Source organism: Pteropus alecto, unplaced genomic scaffold (assembly GCF_000325575.1).
Source record: "Pteropus alecto unplaced genomic scaffold, ASM32557v1 scaffold214, whole genome shotgun sequence".
Taxonomy (NCBI): domain Eukaryota; kingdom Metazoa; phylum Chordata; class Mammalia; order Chiroptera; family Pteropodidae; genus Pteropus; species Pteropus alecto.
In genome coordinates this window covers 157,303-169,724 of record NW_006435787.1, presented here as the reverse complement: position 1 = coordinate 169,724, position 12,422 = coordinate 157,303, and the positions used below count along the sequence as shown (strand labels likewise).

At 59.4% G+C, this 12,422-nt stretch overlaps 2 protein-coding genes across 3 annotated transcripts in view; one reads left to right on the top strand and one right to left on the bottom strand.

Moving 5' to 3' along the window:
- CAMK2B (calcium/calmodulin dependent protein kinase II beta) overlaps positions 1-3,897 on the top strand; it is a 44,221-nt gene extending 40,324 nt beyond the window's left edge. The window contains exon 24 of the mRNA XM_015589026.1: positions 3,811-3,897. Coding sequence (XP_015444512.1) covers positions 3,811-3,897 — 87 coding nt within the window. The remainder of the gene's footprint in view (positions 1-3,810) is intronic.
- On the bottom strand, positions 2,521-12,416 carry YKT6 (YKT6 v-SNARE homolog). Of its 2 annotated transcripts, none has more exons than XM_006911473.3 (7): positions 12,236-12,416; positions 9,335-9,417; positions 7,674-7,774; positions 6,625-6,729; positions 6,281-6,346; positions 4,646-4,747; positions 2,521-3,971 (listed from the first exon to the last, which is right to left on the bottom strand). In XM_006911473.3, the coding sequence occupies exons 1-7, from the start codon at positions 12,337-12,339 to the stop codon at positions 3,936-3,938; spliced, it is 597 nt and encodes a 198-aa protein (XP_006911535.1). In that variant the 5' UTR covers positions 12,340-12,416; the 3' UTR covers positions 2,521-3,935. The 2 variants fall into 2 exon arrangements, with proteins under 2 accessions (XP_006911535.1, XP_015444538.1); XM_015589052.2 differs by lacking the exon at positions 12,236-12,416 and adding an exon at positions 11,802-12,176.
- Positions 12,417-12,422: the final 6 nt, after the last annotated feature.

Genomic DNA, 12,422 nt, shown 5'->3' with positions numbered 1-12,422 from the left:
GCCCGGCCCCTCCCAGGCCTGGGGAGGGGGCGGCCCCAGCCTGCGCTGCACAGACCAGGTGAGACTCCGGAGGTGGGCCGGGGACGGCCATCGTGGGAGGCTGACCCGCCCGCCTGCCGGTTTCAGAGCTGACACTGTGTTTGGAGCCCAGCCGCCTCCGGGCGCACGGCCTGCCTGTCGCATGTTTGTGTCTGCCTCGTTCCTCCCCGGTGCCTGTGTCTGCAGAAAACCAAGACCAGATGTGATTTCTTTTTAAAAACAAGATGACAACGACAACCACAAAAAAATACTTGATGTTGGCTGTAGTGGATAAAAAAAACTAAACAAAGGCGAAAGCTGTGAACATGACTGGCATCTGCGGGGCTTGGAGCCGACTGGCCACGCCCCACCCAGGCTCCACATGTCCGTTCTCCCCTGGCCTCGGGGACAGGGGCAGTGAACTTGTCCACAGGGCCTGTCGCCCAGAAAGGTGTTTGCTGGATGGCGCCCACCCCTGCACGCGGCTGACTCCACCTGCAGAGCTGGCTGCCAGGAGTGTCAGGTGTCACCTGGGGAGGGGCTGGGGGCCGGTGGCCTGTGTGCAGCTGTCCCCTCCCGCTTCTCTCTCTCCCTCTCCTCCGGAAAGGCGTGGGCATGGGCTGCCCAGGACCCCACACCCCAGAGCCCATGGTGGATGGCAGTGCAGAGGCAGGCCCTCGCCGGCTCCTGCTCCGGCTCTGCAGAGGGGGCACTGTAGCCTGGCTAGTGACTGCTGAGAAGGCTCCCAAGGTTGCAGCCCCGTGGGGAGGGGACCCTGGGCTGACCTCCGTCCTGTTTGGGGGCCTTCCCTCTCTGCCTGCCCGCCCTGCCATGGAAGGCTGTGGGCCCGAGGCCTGGGCTCGGGGCCACGGCAGGGGTCCAGGCCTGAGTCCACATAAGGCACAGCGCTCTCACTGTCTGGGCCTGGAGTAGGAGCGGGGTGGGCTGATGATGCCACAGCCCCTCGGAGGCCACAGTGTGTGTCGGAGACCCCGAGGTGGGCAGGGGGCGGACTGGGCGCAACTCGCGGTCCCCTGCGTGACCGTGGTCGGCACTGTGGTGAGGCTCAGGGATGGGCGACCTGCTCGCAGCGGGGGGCGGCCCTGATGGGCCTGACCAGAGGTGTGGGACCCTCCTGCCTCAGTACCTGCCCGCCGCAATTCCCATTTTCAACAAGGATTTTCTTCATCTCCTCTCACAAATTACGCCAAGGAAGGGGCGTGGAGTGGGGAACAGAACACAGGATGCTGATCTTCAAGGGGACTGTCCATCGACAGACACTCAGAGTGGACACTCACTTGCTCATCCATAGCTGTGCTCAAGACAGCTGTCCCCACCCATGGACACAGGGTAAACATCTGTCAGGTTCCCTAGGCCTCGGGCAGCGAGCAGCATGGCTGGCCATGGACAGTGTGTGGCCTGGCCACCTGATCCCCGGAGCCCCCTCCCTGCCTCTCCCTCTCCCGTCGTCTCCACAGAGCTGCCTGTCTGGGTTAATTTCCCCCCCCCCCGGGGGATAGTTCTTTTGCATGACCCCTTACGAGCAAGCCACACCGGCTCATCCAGCTAGATGTCCGTGCGTGGCAGTGGCCAGCGCCTGGCACAGGGTCGCTGCCCACGGTGCTGGCCTGCCTTTTCTCCTTTTTGCTGAGTTTCACTGTCTTTTTTTTCTGAGCCTGTAAGTGTACAAAAAAGTTATTTTGTTCTGTCTCGGAAAACTGCAAATAAAAGGAAAACAGGACAAACCGGTTCAAGTGCAGCCGATGCTTTTTGCCAGGTCCCCTGCCCACCGCAGGTCTGCCTCTGGATGCTAGTGGGCTGCACCCGGCAGGTGTTCTCAGGTGTGTGGGAAGGAGGGCAGGCTTGCCAGGCCGCACCTGGTGGACTGAGAGCTGTCTTGGAGAATCTAGGACAGAGCCGGCAGCACAGTGTCTCCCACGTGGCCTTTCAGCTGTCACCAGAGGAGCCTCCCAGCCAGCCTCCCACGAGCACCCCTGAGGATCCTAAGGCCATCGTTCGTCCTGGCTTGCGTAGGTTAGGCTCCCCAGGCAGGGCCAGGCACCCCGAGCGGGAGGAGGCCAGGACGGGCATTCACTCGTCACTCTGAAATAGCACCTGCTTTGGGTAGCACTCCCTGGGTCTTGGCAGGAGAGGCTGCACACTCGGTCCAGCCACGTCCCAGAGCTGCCGATTCCCAGTCACAAGGAGAACAAGGCACTGGGCCAGCCAGAAGCAGGGCTGTGAAGTCTCCGCATTCCCGTGAACAACCAGCCAATGAGGTCCTTCCCTGAACTAAGGCCAGACTCCACAGCCTGCAAGGACACTGCGCAGCCCCATGCGCTCGGCTGTGGCTGACAGCCACCTCTCCTTCCTTCCTTGCTGGAAGGTCCAAGGGAAGGACCCCAGGAGCTGGGGGTTCCAGCAGAGACCCACCCCCCAGAGCTGCACAGCAGGGCCCCTGAGGAAAGAGCCCGGGGTCAAATAAAGCACAGAACCACCTGGGAATTTCAAAACAGAACTTTATCCAGGTAGGGACTTCTTGAAACAGAGAAGCGAGGCGGCAGTTAGTAGAATCTGCCAAAGGACATTAGAATGGAGGTGGGCAGGGAAACGGGCACAGGGCCTGAGCTCCCTCTCTACCCCACCTGCACCCACCCTCGGTGCCTCCCCAGCACCCCGACAAGCAGGACAGTCAGGCACACTTGAACCTCCCTAGGCAGGGCCCCAGCCGTGAGCAGGGTGGGTCTGTGCGTTCGCCTTTGGGGGTGTGGATGGCAACAGAAGACGAGTCCTCCGGCCAGCAGTGTCCAGACAGAAAGGGCAGCGGCACAGAAACCTGTCGGGCACGGGGTCCTCAAAAGCCCAGCTTCCCATAGAGGCAGTGGGACCTGCCCAGTAGGGCCAGAAGCAACCTTCTCCGGGAGGGGCTGTGAGGACAGGACCACCCTGGCTGATGCCACCGCAGCAAGGGCCTCCACGAGGACAGGTCCCAAGGGCAGACCTTGAGCTTGCGTTCTCAGGCAGCACAGTTTGGAACACGGCAATAGGACCCAGGGGCTGGGCAGGCCCAGTGGGGCCCGAACCTGCTGGTCATCGCCTGGGCCACCCTGTGGGTCTGTTCCCAGGGCTGGACTTCCTGCTGCAGGCCAGGCAGGGTGGGGGACTGGCTCAGACCACGTGAGTCTTCAGGTCGGCTGGCGCCTCCTCTCGGTGCCCATCACGCTGGCCACAGGAAAGAGCACTTGCTAAGTCACACGGGCCCCAGGTAGTCGCCGGAGAGGCGCGCAGCTGAGAGCAACGTTCGAGGCGAAGCCGCGAGGCTGCGGGCACCTCCGTGGGACTGTGTGGACGTCAATCTCCGCAGGAACGCAAACCACGTCTCAGGATCTGCGACGCCCAGGGACTGTCCTCACGGCCTTGGCCCTGCAACACTGGCCGGCGCCCTGCTCACCCCCACCCCAGTGGCCCCGGGAGGCTTTCCCCAGAGAACCAAGTGTGCGCCCTGCCCCCAGCCCTGTGGGTCAGGACCGCCCTTACTGGAGTGTTCATAGTTGACGCACAGGACACCCAAGGGCTCCCGACAAAGAGCGGGCCCGGCACAGGGGACCGCAGCCAGCCGGGCCCGCCCAGGGTTACAAACGAGCCCTCTGCAGGAGTCACTTGAGTTTATGGTTTCATTAGGCGTGAAAATACACCTTTGGGGCCTCAAACTTTCTTTTCAAAAACAACTAGACACGTGAATTTGAACGATCCCCAGCCCAGGTCCCTTCCACCAGCCCTCCGTTCCGCCAGGAGCTCCGGAGTGAAAGCCGAGTCTGCCCGCTCTGCGACGTCACCCGGCAGCCCTCTTCTCCAGGAGCTGCGGTCCTGATGGAATGACGGTGACTCTGCAGTGCAGGGGCCTCTGCTGGCTGCGGTCACATGACTGCACAGCATGAGTTCTGTTTCCGGGCCTTGAAAAGGACAAAGAGGAGCTAAGGAGGAGACAGCAGGGGAACAGTGGCCCGACCTCAGCACGGTGCGTACCGCAGAGGGAGCTCTGGGGACAGGGACTGGAACCTGAGGAGACACACGACCTGCATGTGTGCCTCCACTACACTGCTGGGGAGGGAGCCGGGCAGACGGGCACGTACAGCAGGCAGGGACGCCCTCCGGTTGCCCGCCACGTCTCCATAAGGCCATGGCGGAGAACGCAGAGTCCCCGCTAAGCAGCGGGTCCTGTTCAGATACCCCCGCCCCACTGGCCACCTCCCTCCGAGGTGAAGGTGTGTGGAGAGACCGAGTCCCAGCGGCATGGCACTGACGGGCATGACAGTCTTGAGTGCGGAGGAGCCACACGCAGGGCTGTGAGGACCCTGAAGAAGGCTGTGTCCAGCGCCGGCCAGAGAGCAGGGGCGAGGGGGTGGGCCCAGGCCGAAGGCAGCCTCCCGTGGGGCAGCAGGAGGGGCAGGGACAGGCTTCCACCTGCTTCTGCTCTGGCAGTGCCACCGTGGACAAGCCAGGGGCCCTTGGCCTTGCCGCCCATCTCTGAACATTCTGAGGGAGGCGCAAGTCGTGGGGGGCCGCCAGTGACGGCACGCTGCCCGCTCGCAGGAAGGGGTGCCCGGCCCCACCTGGTAGCACCCACCGTTTTGTAGAAGGCTTTGGAATGCACCCCCAGCACCTCGGACTTGGACACCAGGTCGTCGATCTTCTCGCCGCGCTCCAACAAGGACTCCATGGTGTTGTGCTGTGGGGACGACACGGCGCACGCGCGCTCGGCTCACGGCCCCTCGCGGAGGGCGGTCGCGGGCGGCGCTGCCTGTGGGGCCCCCCACGAGCGCCAGGACAGTGTCCGACTGTGGGTGCAACAGGACCCGACCACCCTCCTGAGGAACCCCGAGGAGGGAGAGCACGCCCCACATGACCTGCACAGCAGAGGCCTGGAGAGCACCGCCGGAGCGCGGCTCACTGCCCTGTGGGGACCCACGTGCAGTGCCAGCGCCACGCACGCCGCCAGGGCACCTCTGCTCTCAGGGCCGAGCACACGAACCCTCGGAGGGTGACGGCATGCAGGCCCTCGGGAGGCGACGGCTCACTTACGGCTACGGGAGCCTCTGTGGAATGACTGGCAGGAACCCGTGCGTGAGCAGGCGCAGTGACAGAGGGGCACGAAGTCCCTGGCGCCCACGCACAGCCAGGTCAGACCCAGCACGAAGGCTGACTGCGTTAGGGCACAGGAGACCTGAACGAGTGCGACCACTGGCCCAGGATGGGTGACCGGGACCCACCTGCCCTCCCCAAAGAACAGGGTGGGAAAGGGCAGGTGTCCGCCCGTCCCATGAGGCCCACGGGCTGACTCTGATGCAGCGACAGGGACACACTGGGGTGGTCACGAGGGACAGAGGGTGCCTGGAGACATCCACCTCCAACTGCGCTAGCTCAAGCACAGTCTGCAAAGACCTCGAGGGAAGCCCTGGCAGGCTGTTTACAGCACGCAGGGTTCTGCCCCTGGGCACTGGTGGGCACGAAAGCCAGGCTACTACTGGCAGGGACGTCGCTGTATCTGGGGCAGGGTTTTTTGGGCACCTTTGCTAGGCTTTACGTCCAGTTGCTTAGGGTCAATTAACTGCTGAGCACTGCTGTTAGTGACGCATGATTTGAGTGAGGACATAAAGGTAGGTGCACTTGTCAGGGAGACACGGAACCAGTGGGGACTGAGCAGTGACGTCCAGGAAAGGGGACAGGGTCACAAGAGCACATCAAGGAGTCTGTGATATCCTGGAGCTGAGTCGAACGCTACTCGAGAACTTTAAGCGGACGGACGAGTGACAGCGCGATGGCTCTTATCTGGACAGATCGGAGGTGGGTAGGAAGCAAGGGGTTCAGTCAGGGGCAGAGGCCACTAGGACCAAACCGGAAGTGAAAACAGAAGCAGTTCATGTGCCAAACGTAGGTCAAGGTTAAAAAAAGTGCAGCGGCAGCGAGGGACCAGGTTCAGACAACAGTGCAGGGCTCCTGGCCCGGGCTCGGGACACGGGTGCATCACACCCCAGGGTGAGCGGGGGCCACGCCGATGCCCAGCGTGGTCCCTCGTACAACAGTGCTGCTGACAGGGTGCAGGAGGGACAGGCTTGCGGTTGGCTGGCTTTGACGCCTGACGCATGAGAGGCAGCCATCACCACTTCCGGAAAAGCGGTGTGATCGTGACTAAAACGTGTTGACTGTGTGGGCTTCACGTCTGGCCAGCCGCTCTGCCCGTCGCTGGGGCCTCCTTGCTTACCAGAATGATTTTGGTCTCATCTAGCTCAGCCTGCACTTTACTCATGGGGTCAGCTTCTCGGGGGTTCTAGGAAAGAGCCAAGAACAGAAACGACATCAGAATGAAGTGACCACTGGGAAGGAAAGCTCAAACCCAAGCGAGCTGGACACGTGTTCACGGAGGAGAGACGGCCTGCCAGGGAGGACAGCCACCAGGTCCTCATGCGGAACCTGCAGTTTTTGCCCTGACGTCGATATCCAGCCTGGAAGGAAGTCACCAGAGCCACAGCAGTTAGGGACAGTGGCTTTTCTGTTTCCCACAGCTCTGGGCCCCCCGGTCCACACACCAGGCCTCAGCAGCCCTACCTGGTAGGCACTGAGGTAGCCATCCAGGGCCGTGTAGTGGATGGTGGCAGGGGAGCCGACAGGCCACTCGATCCTGTCCACCTGCTTGGAGAATTCATCCAGCACCTGCAAGACAAAGGAGCTCAGCGAGGGCCACCTTGTGCTGGCCGGCGACCAGGGCCCGGGGTGGTGGGCAGTGGCGAGCAGCTAATGGCCAGGAGGTGTCCTGGCTCAGGTCCCTCTGTCCCAGGTGTCTGGGAAGTAACCCGAAGGCCGAGACGAGCCTCGGCCGTGAGTGACAAAAGTGGGGGCTGTGAATGGCGGGTCGAGCTTCCATCAGGCTTCCTGTATCCTAGAAAAAGGGTGCCAGCCCTCTAACTTTCCAAACAATTCTTCAAAAATGAAAGCGGGTCCCTTAGCTTTAAGCAGCCAGCAGGCTTTATGGGCTCGTGAGTGTCTCCGTCTTTTGGGGGACGAGATGCAGCCAGCGCTTTGCGGAGCCTATAACCAGCACCACACGAAGACACTGAAGACAGACACGGGACCCGCGCCAGGGACGGGGGCGGGGACCTCCAGGGCTGCCGGGTGCATCAGGAGGGGCTCCTCGAACAAGAGCCCAGAGCGGAGAGGACCAGTGTGTACAGGGACGGCCTGAGGATGGGGCCAGGTTGGTAGAGCAGAGCTGGGTTCTGATGTGGCTCAGGAGAAAATGGAAGTCGCCACTGGAGGCGGCAGCATGGAAAGAGGAGTGGCCGGGAATAAGGGCACAGCCACGGTGGACTCGAGAGCCCGGCCCCGGAGGACAGATGCAGTGACTCTGTGGCAGATGAGGACAGTCAAGGTGGCATCGAGGAGCACGAGCCAGGGCACAGGTAGGAAGAGGGCATAAATGAGCGCCACGAAGGGAACTGGGAAGGGACGCCGGACTGTCCCTCAGTTTAGGGCGAGGAAAAAAGCTGCAAACAGGTGGACCTGGACACACTACTCCACCCCTGTGCCTGGGCACTGTCAGCACCCGGCCCAGGCACACTCGCCCGGCGGAGGCCAGCCCAGCCCGGCCGCGCACTCACCTTCTCCAGCAAGGTGAAAGCCACCCGGGACGGGTACTCGCTGTCAGCAATGACCACTCCTGCAAGGCTGTCGTTGCGCACGTAGACGTGGCACAGGTATTCTAAGGAGACACGTGCAGAGCGACGCGAGGCTTTAGGCTTTCACCCCCGGATCAGGGAAAGCGTCACAATGCGGGGATCCTGCCTTTTGGGTCAATGAAGCCATCCTGAGGAGGTCGGTGGGGCAGCTCAGGCCGAGGGGGCACATGCGGGGTAGGCATGCGAGTTGGGTACATAAGATGGGGCTCGGCCACCATGCGGCCCAACACTGCGTTGGGACAGAAATGCGCAGAAACCCAGCGTGCAAAGCGGGGTCTGAGGCGCCACCAGCATGGCCACCGGGCTCAGGTGCACCTTAGCCACAGCCTTGAGCCCCAGGTGAGACCCACCAGCAACTCGAGCAGGTGCAGCGCACTGAGCCTGTGCTCGCAAACCAGGGGGGCCCTGGGCAAGCGGAGCAGATCCCGCAAGTAGCCCTGCTCAGGGAATCACCTCCCTGGGCCTCAGGCTTCCTTGTCACAGCAGCCCGGCCCGGCCCGGCCCGGCCCGGCCCGCTCCGCCTGGAGTGGGCAGGGGACACGGGACCGGACCATCGAGGAAGGAACGCTGCTGGCTGGGCTCTGCAGCATCACTTAAGTCACCCAACTACCAAGACGCACAGTCTGCACAGGGCTTCTACTGAGTATTCACAATCCATGGGATTGGTGTTTGTCGCTTAGAAAGGATTCAGAGACAACAGTTAACCATAACCCCCAGGAAGAAGGAAGATTAGGGTTGCAGCTGACAGATAAGAACCCTCTCCTCTCTTAAGGTCCTCACCCAGAAAGTTCAGATGCTAAACAAACAAACGAAAAAAGGAGAGCGGGAGACCGTGCGCCCCTGAAACGGGCGTCAGAGATGAACGAGCACGGGGTGAGGAGGAGGGTGGGGCTTCGACACTCTCTAGACCGTCAAATGGGGTCGCAGCACAGACCACAGAGGCCGAGACGCTGCCAGAGCCTGAGGAAGTGCCCGAGGAACGCAGCTGGGAAGGCGGACTCGGGACCGAGGACAACCGAGAAGTTAAATGATCACGACCGAGTGTCCCCGCCGGGCTGTGACAGCACAGGGACCCCGCGGAGCACACACTTCCAGGACCACCTGCATTGTAACTGGTGTTTACACCATCTCACAGCACCTCCTCGCCACACGGCCCAAGGTCAGAGCCGCAGGCAGTGCTCCTGGTTTCTGTCCGATGAGTGCGCATGCACCTTCCCTGGCCTATCTGCGGAACACACGCCTCTCGAATAAACGCCTAGAAATTCTTACAGGAAACCTGAATTATGAAGAAGAAAGTCATGTGTTTTCAGGTTCCTGGTCAAAATCTGGGGGGCACAGACCGCAGAAGCACCTCAACAGGGCCAGCTGGAAACCCCTCTCAAGGCACCACAGCTCCGAGGGAGGTGCTGCCTCCCTGAGACTTGGACCCGATCGTAAGTGAGCCCGAGCTCTGGCGCGACACTGATCTGGCGGGCGAGGCACCTGTGGGCATAGACTCTCGGGTACGTGGGGAAGGGAGACAGAGAGGACCGCCAGCAGAGGAGCGGGCCCGCCAGCCCCCACGGGGTGGCACGTCCTCTTACCTTGTTCTTTGACAGAAGCTCTGCTGCCTTTTGCTGAGCGCTCCACAATCAGTTGACTTGTGAAGGTCATGAATTCCTGGACACTGAGAAACACGACAAATATTATCCATACCCATCACCTTGTCCCCACACAATGGAAAGTGAGGGCACTAAGGGCACATGGCTGCCTGTTTCCGGTCTTTTCCCTCCCAACCTTAGTAACAAATAATGAGCACTTTCTGAATGAACACACAGAAAATTACGAATGACCACGACCATTCAAACCGCATCTGTGTGCCACGCAGTTCACCCACACAACCCATGCCAGACCTCCAGGGCAGTTTCTACAGCCACAGTCAAGTTAACATTTTGCTCAGAGTATGACTTGGGACACAGTGGTGAAGCAGAAGCCAGCTCCTGTTCTCAAGGCCCCAATAACTTCCAAGAAGCAGGACAAATAAAAACTTCACTGAAAAAACACAAGTGGCAAAAACAGTTAGGCAGATGCATAGTCAGTTACGGCTGTGGCCACACACTGCACTCTGCAATGTGCCACGCACCACGGTGAAGGCTGGGTCATCCAGGCTACGTGTGCTAGGCATTCTGGAAGAAATGAGGGACAAGAGCTCAGCCAGGACAAGGAAATGGGAAATGGCTGGTACAATGGCTTAGAGGGAGGGAGCGATTCCTCATGAGCCACGTCACATTTTTGCCAACGACAGGCCGCATAGACAGCAGAGGTCTCCTAAGAAGAACCTCCAAGAAAACCCAGTAAAGCGTTTAGCAGAAGTTACTGCAGACCTCAGCAAGGTCCTCTGAAAGCACGAAAACCTGCACCCAATGCCCACAGGTTTTCTTTAAGAGAGAAGTTCACAGGGCTGAATCTGCTCGAAAGCAAATCTAGGAAAAAAAAAGAAACAGACCAAGAAAACCACCATGGACATATTTCTGAAGAGTGACATGTCCTCGAGGAGCGTCCAGGGAGGTCCATCAGAGGTGTTCCAGAAGAAGGCATTGCTGTCACAGTAGATGACAGCTGCCTGGGGTGGTACAGCCCCCAGGAACTTTCCCGTGGGACAAGAGGCCGAGGTGGGAGACTGTGATACTAACAGCCGTGGCTCTGTGTAGATCCAGGCTTATGTGTGTGTGTCTTAGTTTTTAGCAAAAAAAAAATCTTTAAGTAGAAGAAAAAATTTCAATAGAAATAAACTTATAGAATCAGGGTATAAAGAAAATGAGTTTGTACAGCTGTACAGCATGTTTGTGTTTTAAGCTGTGTTCTCACAAGAGTCAAAAACTTCAAAAAAAATTAAGTTAATAAAGTTAAAAGGTTAGAATAAGCTAATGTTGATTTACTAAAGAAACAAAAATATTTTCTTAAAAATGTAGTGCAGCCGAAACGTCCAGTGTATATAAAGTCCACATCAGTGACTGCCATGATCTAAGCTGTCAGGGCCACTCGCCTCACTCCCGAGCCTCACTCCCGACTTCCGCAGAGCAACTTCCTGTCCTGCCAGCTCCATTCCTGGCGAGCGTCCTCTACAGGTGTGCCATCTTTTTATCTTTTCTACCTACTTTCACTGAAGCTTTTCTGTTTAGATACGTTTAGATACACAGTTGCCTACCGTGTTCAGTACAGTAACTGCTGTACAGCCTAGCAGCACATAATAGCGCAGGAGCAATGGGCTGCACCGTGGAGCCCAGGTGTATAGGCGGCTGCCCCATCCAGGTGTGTGTAAGTACACTCGGTGATGTTTGCATGACAAAAATCACCTGACAGTTCTCAGAACGTGTCCCAGATGTTAAGCAACAGAACTGTAGTCTCTCAGAGGAGTCTCGAATAAGAAGTCCTTGCAATACAAGGAGAGACAGAGCTCAGAGGGCTGGAACTACACAGAGGAGAGCCAGGAATGCTGGGGAACCTCTCGAAGGTCAAGCCTGGGGTTTGGTAATCGTGAGGCAGGACGGCCGGAAGTGAGGGGGCTTTCTACGAAAAACAATGAGCTCGGCTGGAACGCGTGTTTTAAAGGACACCCAGAGGAACAACCCTACAGCATCAGTTGCGTTCACCCTCGGAAGCGGGTGTGGGCATCTCACACTTGCGAGGTCACAGTCCTACAGGCAATCTCTGAGCAAACGTGGGCGGGGAAGAAAACGAATCAGAGGCAAGTGAGTTGGCACAAACACACAAAACCAGCAAAGCACAAGCCTCCTAGAGAAAGCTAAGCATCAAGAATATACTTCAAGACTGACCCCAAGGAGGCAAGAAGTTTCAACAAAATTACAAATTGTTTTAGATCCGGCCAGCGAGCCACTCTCACCAAGAAAAAAACCAGCTCCACTGAGCCGTGAAAACAGATGGCAGACTCCACCAGACCTGGAGGCTGGGTGACCACAGACCCTGACGCCGGGTCTTTCTCTTTTCATGTCTGAACCCCCTCCCCTCCGCCACCCCTGCCACGGGCTGGAAGTGTCTGTGACCCTTCACCTTCTTGCAATGAAAGTACCCAGAAACGTCCAAAAGCTTGGAGCCCCGCAGTAAACCCCATGCTCCCCTCCGACTCTTCGCTCTCGACAGAGCCCTTCTGTACCGAGAGCCCAGCCATGAAGAGTGTACTGTTGGGTCTGAATCCTGGCTGGCTGCGGCATTCTCTCTGGGGCCTCAGTCACTCGGTGCACAGAACGGAGAATGAGGGTTTGTCACGCTGGACTGCGGGGCAGCCCGCCGGACCACACGGACGTGGCCCCCAAGCTGCCTGGCTTAGAACCACGGGAGGTACTGGTCTAAAACCAGATTCCGGGCCTCGGTCTACCAGTTCAGGGCGGATCGGCATTTCCATAGGCCCCTTATAATTTCTATGCGACAGCAGCCTAGAACGTGCGAGCCGGTCCCGAGCCGCGGCCCCCGCCCGGGCCGCTCACCTGGACCGCTGGAAGAAGCTGAAGGACGACACGTCGTAGGCGGCCTTGAGCAGCACGGCCTTGGGCTCGCCTCTGTACAGGACGCTGAGGCTGTACAGCTTCATGGCGCCGCGCCGAGGGCGGCCGCCGGGCCCACCGACCGGCTCGCAGGGACCAGCGCGGCCGCCGCCCCTCGAGACCGCCGAGG